The sequence below is a fragment of the Anomaloglossus baeobatrachus genome, chromosome 4 (assembly GCF_048569485.1).
Source record: "Anomaloglossus baeobatrachus isolate aAnoBae1 chromosome 4, aAnoBae1.hap1, whole genome shotgun sequence".
NCBI classification, from domain to species: domain Eukaryota; kingdom Metazoa; phylum Chordata; class Amphibia; order Anura; family Aromobatidae; genus Anomaloglossus; species Anomaloglossus baeobatrachus.
In genome coordinates, this window is record NC_134356.1 from 644,566,402 (window position 1) to 644,581,438 (window position 15,037).

Consider the following 15,037-nt stretch of genomic DNA (forward strand, 5'->3'; position numbering starts at 1 on the left):
TCAGGACTCACTACATCCTGGATGCAGCGGGTCCTGACCTGCGGGGCCCCGAGTCTCCTCTGCAGGAGATCACAGGAGACTGCAGCGGCCCATGCCCACAATCAGGGTTCAGTGCGCTGCAGTGTCCTCGCTGTGTTCTCCCTGCAGAGGACGCTTGCGACTCCACAGCAAACAACTCACATGCTGCGCCCTCTGAAAGCCGCACGCAGGTCAGTGTTTGCTACGAGCCACACATGCACAGTAGCATGGGATTTCTAGAAATCCCATCCACGCTGCTTGTACTGCACATTGCAGCATTTTGGACGCAGCTGAAACATGGTGCAACCAAAACTCTGCAAACACTGATCATGTGCACACAGGGAACGGAGAAAAGGTGAGGAGGATTTTTTTTTTAGTATTACTAAAGGATGGGCACAATACTACAAGGATGGGCACAATACTACAGGGCACATGGATGGGCACAACGCTACAGGGCACAACAATGAGCACAATACTACTGGGCATAAGGATGAGCACAATACTACAGGGCACACGGATGAGCACAATACTACAGGGCACAAGGATGAGCACAATACTACAGGGCACAAGGATGAGCACAATACTACAGGGCACACGGATGAGCACAATACTACTGGGCACAAGGATGAGCACAATACTACAGGGCACAAGGATGAGCACAATACTACTGGGCACAAGGATGAGCACAATACTACTGGGCACAAGGATGAGCACAATACTACAGGGCACAAGGATGAGCACAATACTACAGGGCACAAGGATGGGCACAATACTACAGGGCACAAGGATGGGCACAATACTACAGGGCACAAGGATGAGCACAATACTACAGGGCACAAGGATGAGCACAATACTACAGGGCACAAGGATGGGCACAATACTACAGGGCACAAGGATGAGCACAATACTACAGGGCACACGGATGAGCAGAATGCTACAGGGCACAAGGATGAGCACAATACTACAGGGCACAAGGATGAGCACAATACTACAGGGCACACGGATGAGCACAATACTACAGGGCACACAGATGAGCACAATACTACAGCGCACACGGATGAGCACAATACTACAGGGCACACGGATGAGCACAATACTACAGGGCACACGGATGAGCACAATACTACAGGGCACAAGGATGGGCACAATACTACAGGGCACACGGATGAGCACAATACTACAGGGCACACGGATGAGCACAATACTACAGGGCACACAGATGAGCACAATACTACAGGGCACACGGATGAGCACAATACTACAGGGCACAAGGATGGGCACAATACTATGGGGCACACGGATGAGCACAATACTACAGGGCACATGGATGAGCACAATACTACAGGGCACAAGGATGAGCAGAATGCTACAGGGCACACTGATGACACGGATGAAAGACATTACTGCAGCATGGGGACATTACTATAAGATGTTGGCTGAGATTACTATATGATGCTTCTAATTGTAAAACAATATTACAAGAAGGTGATAAAATGTAAACAAAAAAATAAATCAAAATAAAGCATGAATTTTTTTTGTCATTAAAAAAGCTTTATTCATATATAAACTTAACTAAATACAAAAGTGCAGGTTTGTCATAAGAAACAAGCAAAAAATGTTCAAAAAAGTGATCCAACGGGGTATAGAAAAAAACATGGAATCATTAAAAATGTCACTTTCTCCTGCAAGGAATGCGGCCCCTCTGAATTTTGTTTTTTTCTATGTGCGGCTGAGTTTGAGACCCCTGCCATAGATGTATGGAAAATAAACTTTTCCTACTTGCCATATTCCTTAATACATTTGCTATCTATACTACACCATGGTGTGACAGCCGGGATCAGAGATGACTCCGATTCTCACTGCTGTGCTTCTACTGTTTATATGCACTGATCCATACCAGATGTGGTATTTTCACCCCAAAATGTACTTTCGAATAAAAGGTTATGTACAAATTTCAAACATATCTCACAATAAACTGTTCCGGCCTATGTTAATGCATTCTTTAGGGGTGACGAGTGGGCGGGGTGCCTAAAATAGCTACATCTTGAAAACAAATAGGTCAGCAGGCTTTTATTTATTCTAAGAGCAGCATAAAGTAGGGGATGTGTCACTTGGTTGTGTGGTGTAGTTTTGATACAATCAGTGTTTTATCAGCACAACATTTTCACTAGAGGACTAAGGGTACCATCTCACTAAACGACGTACCAGCGATTCCGACCACGATATGATCTGGTCAGGATCGCTGGTGCGTCGCTACATGGTCGCTGGTGAGCTGTCAATCAGGCAGATCTCACCAGCGACCAGCCACCATCAACTCGTGGAAGCGATGCTGCGCTTGGTAACTAAGGTAAATATTGGGTAACTAAGCAAAATGCTTGGCTTTGTTACCCGATATTTACCGTGGTTACCAGCGCACACCGCTTAGCGCTGGCTCCCTGCACTCGTAGCTAGGGTACACATCAGGTTACTAAGCAAACTGCTTTGCTTATTTACCTGATGTGTACTCTGGCTACGTGTGCAGGGAGCAGGGAGCCGGCACAGGCAGCCTGAGAGCGGCGTACGCTAGTAACCAAGGTAAATATCGGGTAAACAAGCAAAGCGCTTCGCTTGGTTACCCGATGTGTACCTTGGCTACCAGCATCCGCAGCTGTCAGACGCCGGCTCCTGCTCCCTGCACATTCAGATCGTTGCTCTCTCGCTGTCAAACACAGCGATGTGTGCTTCACAGCGGGAGAGCAACGAGCAAAAAATGAACCAGAGCTGTGTGTAACGAGCAGCGATTTCACAGCAGGGGCCAGGTCGCTGGTCAGTGTCACACACAGCGAGATCGCTGATGAGGTCACTGGTGCGTCACAAAAACCGTGACTCAGCAACGATCTTGCTATGTGAGAAGTACCCCTAAGTCTCTCATGCAGGCCAGCCAGGCTAATCTGTGTAACCCCGCCCCCTCCACCGATTGGCAGCGTCCTGTGTACATTGTTCTCAAATTGCCAATCAGGGATGTGGGCGGAGTTATGCACAGATTGGCATTCTGACCACTGCTATAGCTACTGCAAAAAAAAAAACAGAGATTCTATCAAAACTGCACCAAGTAGTCCAGCAAGTGATACATCGCTGGAATTAGGGTATCTACCCCTACACCATGCCGCACTCGGATTGCATAGCAAAAACATGCTGATAGATTCCCTTTAAAGCGTTTTGTTCTGTTGGCCTTTTCCATCTGAATTGTATAAGAAAACACTACCACGAGGTGGATCGGGAGCAGATAATGACATGCACATAATTATACCAGCTGTGAGCAAATTACAGTGTCGTCAGCCCAAAAACAAAGAACCTTTATTAGTGGATCTCAGTTGATGCAGATGTGGGCGATTCCGGGACCAGCATGGACTTTACATTGCCTTGTCTATCTTCTGAGGATAGCAGTGCTGTAAGCGTTGCACGTTACAGACAAAATTGGAGGTTGTCTCCTAGACCCGTAATATGACTGTGGGTGATCGTGGACACTTCACATGTGGATTTTTGCCAGCTCGGATGTTAAATCCATAGGTGGCGATCAGCTCTTCTACAGACTTGGGGGCTTGATCTTCTTCCCGATATCTATCGTGCTTCCAGCTCTCGTTGACTCCTCTACGTTGTTTTTTACTCCTGGAACAAGATACATTTTACAATTGACTTTTTGGCCTCGCTCATAGTTGGGGTCTGCTACAAAATCCCATATAACTTTATCCTCATGATCTCACCTGGGCACCCCGTCATTTGTGCATCGAAGGTCATGATTAAAGAAAGATCCGTTCCGAGGAATGTAAGTTGGATCGTTCCAGTCTTCATCATCAGCCACTTGCTTTTGAGAATTATTATTATTTTTTGTTTTGTTCTTCTTCAATGTCTTCTTTTTCTTTACTTGCATGGGGGTCTCCTTTAACTGGAATATGGATAGTAACAATGCAGATTGTGAGTAACTCTACCTAAGCATTGATGGAGAATCGTGAACTCAATGATACTACTCACCCAACCATCTAAAAGTACGAGCACGCTCTGTGTGGAGACAGGAGTACAAAGCACTTTTTGACCCAAACTGTTCTGCTCAAGTTAGATATGGAGACAGTCACTGGATCCGATGACGATGTCGGGGCAAGTTGCACCGTGATCATGCAAGTCTTTATCAATTTCGTCATCACAGAAGCCAACGTGAGTGTGAGGTGCCACCACAAGCAAAGGTCAACTTGTGCCGAACCTTCTGTCACGGGGTATGAAAAGACAGAACAGGGGCTCCTATGCTGGTCCTCAGACTTGAGACCCTGCGCTGTCCCTTATCTCAGAGGTAGGCTTGATGGTAGCCAGGTCTGAGCCCCCAGAGTAACCCTGACTTCTCTCTGAGCCTTGATCTTACTACCCCTCTCTCCCAACTTTGGGGTGGGCTGGAAAGAGAGTAACAGAACTCCACAGAAACAATACGGACAAGGGAGAACGAAAACTTGTACACACTGCACTCAAACACCAAGGAGAGACTATACGTGTACAGGGAAAAAGGAAGGAAGTAAACACACGACAGGGAAACTTCCACACCACTCAAAATAGCAACTACAGATTACCACAAACTGGATCACTACAAAGGCCGGAATCGCTGGAGCTAAGCTGAAGCTATAATTGGCACTGAGTAGCAAGGTCAGTAATCTTAAATAGGAAGGAGACGGCTGTGATTGGTAAGGCTGCTTTCACACTACGTTTTTTTTAGCATGCGTCATGAACGTTTTTTTTGCTGCAAAAGCGGATCCTGTTTTTGCAGAGAAAAACGCATGCAAACGCATGTGTTATTTTGGAGGATCCTGTAACTTGAAGTTTATGGGCGGGCATTGGAGTCATGTGATCGGGAGTGAGGGGAACTGAACGTGAAAGACTGGGAGCCGACATCTGCGGAGGCTCGTAACCAAAGTAAACATCGGGTAACTTGCTTGGATACCCGATATTTACCTTGGTTACGAGCGTCTACAGCTGCTAGGAGCAGGGCTGCCTGCTCCCTGCACACGTAACCAAGGTAAACATCGGGTAACTAAGCCCGCGGTTACCCGATATTCACCTTGGTTAACAGTGTCCTCCGCTCTCAGGCGGGGGAGAGAGGAGAGAGATGGAGGGGGAGAGAGGGAGGGGGAGAGAGAGACTGATCAAGTGAGGCTGGTTTTTGGGCATGTTCAGTAGAGCAAGCAGGATCCTGTCTATCAGCATGCCACCGTTCACATACGTTTGCATGCAGTATAGTCAGGATCCAGCAATTTGCAGTATTTGGACGCAGCTCAAAAATGCTACAAGTAGCGTTTTTGAAAAAAGTTAAAAAACTGCAAGTCGCTGGATCCTGACTATACTGCATGCAAACGCAGGTGAACGCATGTTGACGCGAGTCCATTGCAAATGCATTGAAATGAAAACGCATTTGTACTGGATCCATTTTTGCGTTAAAAAAACGTAGTGTGAAAGCAGCCTAATTAGCAACCTGAGCTCCTAGCAGCGTTCCCCAGGTCAGCAGGAAGTAACTCCTGCAGGACTGAGGAACAGAGCACATGAAACAGCCGACGCTAAGCTCTGGCTGAACAACTAAAAGATATCAGGTTGCCTGTCAGGGTCTGCAGTGTGAACAGAGCTTGATGCCGCCATGACACCTAATGAGTCTGGACCTGAACATGACAGGCACATTGTGAGGAACTCTACCTAAGCATTGCTGGAGAATAATGAACTTAACGATGCCACTCACACAACCATCTAATAGTACGAGCACGCTCTGAGTGGAGACAGGAGTGCACAGCACTTTTTGATCCAAACTGTTCTGCACAAGTTAGATATAGAGACAGTCACTGGAACGGAAGATGATGTTTGGGCAATCTGCACCATTATCATGCAGGTCTTTATCAATTTGGTCATCACAGAAGCCAACGTGAGTGTGAGGTGCCACCACAAGCAAAGGTCAACTTATGCCAAACCTTCTTTATGTTGTTATGAAAGGCCAGAAACAAATCACTCGCAGCAGAGGCATTCTGTGCGAATTTCGGGCTAATGTTACAAGGACCATAGAGGGGATGGTCCACATCAACATTAAAAATGGGGATTTGGGTCTACTGGCACTGGAACCCTTTCTCTCAGCAGAATGTTAGTTCAGGCTCAATAGCTATGGACGAAAAAGAGAAGGGGTAGAAATGCGTTGACTCTCCTCCACATGAATCGCTTCTCTATAACTACAGTCTTATTGAGTCGATGAATGTAGATCTGAATCACTTATGTGTTACCTGTCCATCTCCAGTCCCAGGTGGGTCACTTATATCTGCTCCATGCAATGTCTTGGGGTCTTCCTCTTCTGTGGATGGGACGTCCACAACATTGTATTCTGATTTGATGAAGAACTTTACTACCTCATTATCTGGATAACCAGTATAACCATCGTCCTGGGTGGAACAAGATGAATAATTAATGGTCTGCCGCATAAACATATCGCCCAACAGTCTTCATCAAGAATTAGAAGGATTTTCCATTTTTAAAGTGACCCTGCGGAAAATGCTCTTTTTTTCACTGATCCCAATGCCACAGTTAAAAAATTGAAACCAAAAGTTTCCCTCCGCTCTCTATAAAGACACATCTGCAGGTTTTTCCCTCTGCTCGCTATGAAGACACATCTGCAGGTTTTTCCCTCCGCTCTCTATACAGACACATCTGCAGGTTTTTCCCTCCGCTCGCTATATAGACACATCTGCATGTTTTTCTCACTATCTGACATGAAATCAGAATAAATCTTTCCCGTTTTAGCTCAATTAGGATCCAAAATTATTTATATTTGCCAAATGCCAGAATAATGAAAGAGAATGTTTTAAGGCATTTTTATTACTTTCTGCAAAGTCAAAAGTTTACATACATGTCATTAGTATTTGGTGCCATTGCCCTTACACTGGGGGAAACGTTTTGGATCTCCTTCCACAAACCTCTCAATAGTTGGTAGGAATTTGGGCCGATTTGTTTCTGACAGAACTGGTGTAACTGAGCCATGTTTGTAGGTTGCCGCTCGCACCGGCCTTTTCAGCTTTGCCCATAAATTTTCAATTGGATTGAAATCAGGGTTTTGTGATGGCCACTCCAAAACATTGACTTTGTTATCCTTAAACCACTTTAACCAGTTTGGCAGTATGCTCTGGGGCATTGTCCATTTGAAAGACCCATTTCTTCCCAATCTTTAAGTTCCTGGCTGATGTCTTGGGATGTTGCTTCAGTAATGCCACATAATCTTTTTTCCTCATGATGCCATCTATTTTGTGACGTGCACCAGTCCCTCCTGCAGCAAAACAACCCCACAACATGATGGTGCCACCCCTGGTGTTCTTAGGTTTCAAAGCTTCTCCCTTTTTCCTCCAAACGTGTAATGATGGTCATTATGGCCAAACAGTTCAATTTTAGTTTCGTCAGACCACAGGACATGTCTCCAAAATTAAGGTCTTTGTTCCTGTGTGCATTTCCAAACATGAATCTGGCTTTTTTATGTTTCTTTTGGAGTAATGGCTTCTTCCTGGCAGAGTGACCTTTCAGACCATGTTGATACAGTACTCGTTTTGCTGTGACTAATGACACAATATTACCAGAAAGTCCATAATTCTCTTCCTGAGATCTTGGATGATTTCATTTGACTTTCCCATGATGCTACACAAAGCAGCAGTGTGTTTCAGGTGTGCAGTAAAATACATCCACAGGTGTGTCTGTAATTAACTCAGATGTTGCCAAGAAACCTATCAGAAGCTTCCAAAAACATGATATCATCATATGGGCTGTCCCATATTGTTTAAAGGCATAGTACTCTTAAGGGTGCTTTACACGCTGCGACATCGCTAACGATATATCGTCAGGGTCGCGGTGTTTGTGACGCGTCGTTAGCGACATCGCGGCGTGACAGCTAGGAGCAACGATCGCAAAAACTGCAAAAATCGTTGCTCGTTGACACAACGCTCCTTTTCTTAATATTGTTGGTGGTGCATGCCGCTGGTTGTTCGTCGCTCCTGCGGCATCAGACATCGCTATGTGTGACACCGCAGGAACGACGAACATCTCCTTACCTGCGTCCACTGGCAATGAGGAAGGAGGTGGGCGGGATATTCCGCCCGCTCATCTCTGCCCCTCCGCTTCTATTGGACGACTGCCGTGTGACGTCGCTGTGATGCTGCACGAATCGCCCCCTTAGAAAGGAGGCGGTTCGCCGGCCACAGTGACGTCGCTAGGCAGGTAAGTCCGTGTGACAAGTGTAAGCGATGTTGTGCACCACGGGCAGCGATTTGCCCATGACGCACAACCGACGGGGGCGGCTACGCTCGCTAGCGATATCGATAGCGAGATCGCAGCGTGTAAAGTGCCCTTTAGTGTATGTAAACTTTTGACTTTGCAGAAAGTAATAAAAATGCCTTAAACCATTTTCTCTCTCTCTCATTATTCAGCATTTGGCAAATATAAATCATTTTGGTTCCTAATTGACTTAAAACGGGAAAGGTTTATTCTGATTTCATGTCAAATAGGGAGAAAAACCTGCAGATGTGTCTTTACAGAGAGCGGAGGGAAAAACCTGCAGATGTGTCTTTATAGAGAGCGGAGGGGAAAACCTGCAGATGTGTCTTTATAGAGAGCGGAGGGGAAAACCTGCAGATGTGTCTTTATAGAGAGCGGAGGGGAAAACCTGCAGATGTGTCTTTATAGAGAGAGGAGGGGAAAACCTGCAGATGTGTCTTTATAGAGAGTGGAGGGGAAAACCTGCAGATGTGTCTTTATAGATAACTAGCTGTACTGTTAATAACTGCTGTTAACAAAATAGAATGTATTAACAAAACTGTATTCTGCACACAAAAACCACAAAACAAATAGATAAAAATGTAATTATTAAAAGGCAAAAACGAAGCTAATAGAAGCATTTCACAACATATATTTCAACACCACAACAGATATTCCACACAGATTTAACATCCTATGACCTCACACATACTGAGAATGTCCTTTGTTGCCTATATTAACCAATCAGAGCTCAGATTAATTAACTGTAGCAAAATAGAAGCTAAGCTGTGATTGGTTGCTATTGGCAGCCTGATAAATCTCCAAGCAACAGAAAGCCCTCCCCCTGACAGTATATATTAGCTCACACATACACATATAGACAGGTCATGTGACTGACAGCTGCCGTATTTCCTATGTGGTACATTTGTTGTTCTTGTAGTTTGGCTGCTTATTAATCAGATTTTTATTTTTGAAGGATAATACCAGACTTGTGTGTGTTTTAGGGCGATTATGTGGCGAGGTTGGTGTACGTGTGGTGAGATGTGTGCTGAGGGTGGTATATGTGTTCAAGTGCGTGGTAGTGTGTGGCGCATTTTGTCTGTGTTCATATCCCCGAGTGTGGTGAGTATCCCATGTCGGGGTCCCACCTTAGCAACTGTACGGTATATACTCTTTGGCGCCATCGCTCTCATTCTTTAAGTCCCCCTTGTTCACATCTGGAGCTGTCAATTTGCCCCCAACACTTTTCGTTTCACTTTTTCCCCATTATGTAGATAGGGGCAAAATTGATTGGTAAATTGGAACGCGCGGGGTTAAAATTTCGCCTCACAACATAGCACCCGGCGCTGCCCGGGATAGTAACTGTCTCTGTCTGTCTCTTTCCCCGTCTGTCTGTCACTTTCCCCGTCTGTCTGTCACTTTCCCCGTCTGTCTGTCTCTTTCCCCGTCTGTCTCTCTTTCCCCGTCTGTCTGTCTCTTTCCCCGTCTGTCTGTCTCTTTCCCCGTCTGTCTGTCTCTTTCCCCGTCTGTCTGTCTCTTTCCCCGTCTGTCTGTCTCTTTCCCCGTCTGTCTGTCTCTTTCCCCGTCTGTCTGTCTCTTTCCCCGTCTGTCTGTCTCTTTCCCCGTCTGTCTGTCTCTTTCCCCGTCTGTCTGTCTCTTTCCCCGTCTGTCTGTCTCTTTCCCCGTCTGTCTGTCTCTTTCCCCGTCTGTCTGTCTCTTTCCCCGTCTGTCTGTCTCTTTCCCCGTCTGTCTGTCTCTTTCCCCGTCTGTCTGTCTCTTTCCCCGTCTGTCTGTCTCTTTCCCCGTCTGTCTGTCTCTTTCCCCGTCTGTCTGTCTCTTTCCCCGTCTGTCTGTCTCTTTCCCCGTCTGTCTGTCTCTTTCCCCGTCTGTCTGTCTCTTTCCCCGTCTGTCTGTCTCTTTCCCCGTCTGTCTGTCTCTTTCCCCGTCTGTCTGTCTCTTTCCCCGTCTGTCTGTCTCTTTCCCCGTCTGTCTGTCTCCGTCCCTGTCTGTCTCCGTCCCTGTCTGTCTCCGTCCCTGTCTGTCTCCGTCCCTGTCTGTCTCCGTCCCTGTCTGTCTCCGTCCCTGTCTGTCTCCGTCCCTGTCTGTCTCCGTCCCTGTCTGTCTCCGTCCCTGTCTGTCTCCGTCCCTGTCTGTCTCCGTCCCTGTCTGTCTCCGTCCCTGTCTGTCTCCGTCCCTGTCAGGCTGTCTCTTTGTCTGTGTCTGTCTCTTTGTGTCTGTCTCTTATCCTGTCTGTGTCTTTCCCTGTCTGCATTGTGACATGCCAACATTCTATATAGGGGTGTGGCTGCGCATTCTTCTAAAGTTCTGGCTGCACTGTGGCTCCCAGCTCCATTCGCTTTAATGGAGGCAGGTTTTTTGGTGAATAACTGTAAAGAGCGGGGTTAAAATTTCCCCTCGATAAATAGCCTATGACGCTCTCGGGGTCCAGACGTGTGAGTGTGCAAAATTTTGTGGCTGTAGCTGCGATGGTGCGGATGCCAATCCCGGACATACACACACACATACACACACACATTCAGCTTTATATATTAGATGTATGTAAACTTCTCGTTTCAACTGTACTTGTCCAGTTCCTGCTGTCAGTTCTCAGAGGGTCAGTCAACCATTGGCTACGATGGTGGGAGTCCAACTGATTGTCAGCAGAGATGTCAATCGTGCATGTCCAATTGACAATTGCTTTGTTCTCCTGGAAATAAGCCCCCGGCTGAGATATCTGTTGGTGGCTTTCTCATCTATGGAAAACCTGGCTCTTGATTTAAAGGGGAAGCAGGACATCAGCTCATCATTGTGGGACCTACCATGTACAATTAGATTTTCAAACTTAGAAAACACTTTAAAATTAGTTCCTTTTGATAGGCTGCAGTGTTTTTTTTAGGTCTTTAGGGAACCCCCTGGCCCTTTGGAATTGCATGGCTGGAGAACCAATGGAATAGCAGCGGGATCTTCTATGTTGGTATGGCGGTCCACCTACTCCCTGCAATGTTCTAATATGTCATGAAAAGGGGTCAACAGACGTCATGTTGAATTACACCATATCTTCATGGACAATAAGCATCAACGGTATTTTTGAAAAATGTATTTTTAAAATTCACCCCATTTCTCATGATTGTTCGAGACCTTGTACGCTAGCCTCAAAAGGAAAACCTCTATAGGTTAAGAATTTTAGGTGGGACACTTAGGGGTACTTCTCACATAGCGAGATTGCTGCTGAGTCACGGTTTTGGTGACGCAGCAGTGACCTCATTAGCGATCTCGCTGTGTGTGACACTGAGCAGCGACCTGAAGCCTGCTGTGAGGTCGCTGCTCGTTACACACAGTGCTGGTTCATTTTTTGGACGTTGCTCTCCCGCTGTGAAGCACACATCGCTGTGTGTGACAGCGAGAGAGCAACGATCTGAATGTGCAGGGAGACGGCTTCTGGCAGCCTGCGGTAAGCTGTAACCAAGGTAAATATCAGGTAACCAAGCGAAGGGCTTTGCTTGGTTACCTGATATTTACCTTGGTTACTAGCGTCCGCCGCTCTCACACTGCCAGTGCCGGCTCCCTGCTCCCTGCACACGTAGCCAGAGTACACATCGGGTAAATAAGCAAAGCGGTTTGCTTATTAACCCGATGTGTACTCTGGCGACGAGTGCAGGGAGCCAACGCTAAGCGGTGTGCGCTGGTAACCAAGGTAAATATCGGGTAACCAAGCGCTTGGTTACCTGATATTTACCTTAGTTACCAAGCGCAGCATCGCTTCTACGCGTCGCTGGTGGTTGGGGGCTGGTCACTGGTGAGATCTGCATGTTTGACAGCTCACCAGCGACCATGTAGCGACGCTCCAGCGATCCCTGCCAGGTCAGATCGCTAGTGGAATCGCTGGAGCGTCGCTTAGTGTGATGGTGCCTTTATACTGATGGGCAGACAAGACAATAAAAACAACACTCCTAAGTCCAGTGCTCACCTCACATTCCTGTTTGATCTCATGGTGTGGCACAACTGTAAGCCAAAAAAGAAGAGAAAAATATAAGAAGTGTGGCAATAAAGGCAACTGTACAAGAGTATCCACTCCTACACTGGGGTTATCGAGTGCCAAATTAAGAAGAATCTACCAGAATGTACTTTAAGAATAGCAAATCAATGTAAAAGAGTTAGGACTTGTTCACACATTGTCTTCTTGGCGTGGTTTTTATTCTACGGAAAAAGTGCCGTATTTTACAGTATTGGTAAAGTGAATGAGATTTATGAAGTCTCGCGCACATGGTGTGGTAGCACTCAAAAACACAAATAATGTGTGTATATTTTCCTGCCAACACTTTGGGGAATTTTGAAGTAGTGTATACAGGGAGCATGTGGCGGGTACTTATGTAGTGGGGTTGTGTTTGTACTTCAAATGGGGCATTACTGGAGCACTTTATATATGAAGCATGTCTAAGGTACTTATGTTGCGGCAATGTATGTACAGTGCCTTGCAAAAGTATTCACTCCCTTGGCTTTTTACCTATTTTGTTACATTAGAAAATGAGTTTAAATATTTTTGTGATCCGGTTTGTGTGTGATGCATCAGCACTAAAAAGTATAAGTTGAGGAAGTGAGAAAAATATAGGCAAAAATTTAATTTATGGGATAAAATGAATCAAAATTGCCATGTGCATATGTACTCACCTTTTTTGCTATGAAGCCACTAAAAATTTCTGGTGCAGGGAGGGCGTTTTACACGCTGCGATATCGGTAACGATATATCGTCGGGGTCACGTCGTTAGTGACCCACATCCGGCAGCGACATCGCAGCGTGTGACATCAAGGAGCGACGATCAACGATCGAAAAATCGATCAAAATCGGTGATTGTTGACACGTCGCTCCTTTCCTTAATATATCGTTGCTGGCACAGGTACGATGTTGTTCGTCGTTCCTGCGGCAGCATACATCGCTATGTGTGACACCGCAGGAACGACCACCATCTCCTTACCTGCGTCCACCGGCAATGAGGAAGGAGGTTGGCGGGATGTTACATCCCGCTCATCTCCACCCCTCCGCTCCTATTGGGCGGCCTCTTAGTGATGTCGCTATGACGCCGATCGCACCTCCCCCTTGAAGGAGGGATTGTTCGGCGGTCACAGCGTCGTCGCTGAAAAGGTATGTCCGTGTGACGCTGTCGTAGCGATAATGTTCGCTACGGCAGCGATCACGAAATGTCGCACGTAAGACGGGGGCGGGTGCAATTGCGCACAACATCGCTAGCAATCGCTAGTGATGTCGCAGCGTGTAAAGTACCCTTTAGTGTCCCGGGGGCTGTCAGTACATACATATATTTTCTGAAAGGCCACTGAGGCTGCAACACCATTAAGCAAGAGGTATCCTTAACCAAACAATACCCTGAAGACCATGGAGATCTCCAAACAACACTAGGAAGACTAAGAAAATCTCCAAACAACCCCATGAAGACCAAGGAGATCTCCAAACAACCCCATGAAGACCAATGAGATCTCTACACAACACCATGAAGACCAATGAAATCTCCAAACAACACCATGATGAAAAAGGAGATCTCCAAACAACACCATGAAGACCAATGAGATCTCCACAAAACCCCATGAAGAAAAAGAAGATCTCCAAACAACCCCATGAAGAAAAAGAAGATCTCCAAACAACCTCATGAAGAAAAAGAAGATCTCCAAACAACACCATGATGAAAAAGGAGATCTCCAAACCATGAAGACAAACGAGATCTCCAAACAACACAAGGAAGACCAAATAGATATCCGAAAAACTTCATGAAGACCAAGGAGATCTCCAACCCAGTCAGAGACAGCATGGTGAGAAGTACAAGTCTGGTTGGGTCCAAAAAAAAAATGTCCCAATCTCTGATGATCCCCCAAACCAACATCAAATCCATTATCATCGAATGGAAAGAAAATGGTACCACAACAAACCTGACGAGAGAGGGCCACCCACCGAAACTCTCAGCCTGGGCAAGGAGGGAATTTTAATCAGAGACCAAAGGTAACCCTGAAGGAGCTGCAGAGTTCCCAAGCAGAGACTGTAGTATCTGTCCATATGACTACAATGAGCTGTACACTCCACATAGCTGGCTTTATGGAAGAGTGGCCAGAAAAAAAGCCTTTACATACAGCCAAAAATTAGAAGGCTCGTTTTCATTTTGCCAAAAGACATGTGGGAGACTCACAAATATAGGGACGAAGGTGCTGTGGTCAGATGAAACCAAAGTTCAACTATTTGGTCACCAAGGTAAACGCTATGTCTGGAGCAAAAAACAACAAGCCACATATCATCACAAGAACACCATCCCCACAGTGAAACATTGTGGTGGCAGCATCATGCTTTAGGGACAGGGAAAATGGTCTGAACTGAGGGGAAGATGGATGGTGCGAAATACATGGATATTCTTGAGCAAAATCTGTTTCAATCTATCAGTGATTTGAGACTGGGATGGAGGTTCACTTTCCAACAAGACAATGACCCAAAGATACTGCTAAAGCAACACTCGAGTGGTTTAAGGGGAAATGTGTAACTGTATTGGAGCGGCTGGGTCACAGCCCTGACCTTAATCCAATTGAGAGTCTGTGGTCAGACTTGCAGATTGTTGTTCACCAGAGAAAAACACCTAACTTGAGGAGCTGGAGCACTTTTGCCTTGAGGAATAGGCAAAAATCCCAGAGGCAAGGTGTGGAAATCTCATAGAGACTTATCCAATGCGAGACTTATCCA

At 46.1% G+C, this 15,037-nt stretch overlaps 1 protein-coding gene across 1 annotated transcript in view; it reads right to left on the minus strand.

Annotated features, from left to right (window-relative positions):
* Positions 1-2,548: 2,548 nt before the first annotated feature.
* The window catches only part of LOC142302002 (protein CASC3-like), a 41,842-nt gene continuing 29,353 nt past the window's right edge, over positions 2,549-15,037 (minus strand). Inside the window, exons 2-5 of the mRNA XM_075343074.1 lie at positions 12,272-12,306; positions 6,297-6,452; positions 3,762-3,943; positions 2,549-3,666 (exon numbers count right to left, since the gene is read on the minus strand). Of these exons, the coding sequence (XP_075199189.1) occupies positions 3,489-3,666; positions 3,762-3,943; positions 6,297-6,452; positions 12,272-12,306 (551 nt within the window). The 3' untranslated portion in view covers positions 2,549-3,488. The remainder of the gene's footprint in view (positions 3,667-3,761; positions 3,944-6,296; positions 6,453-12,271; positions 12,307-15,037) is intronic.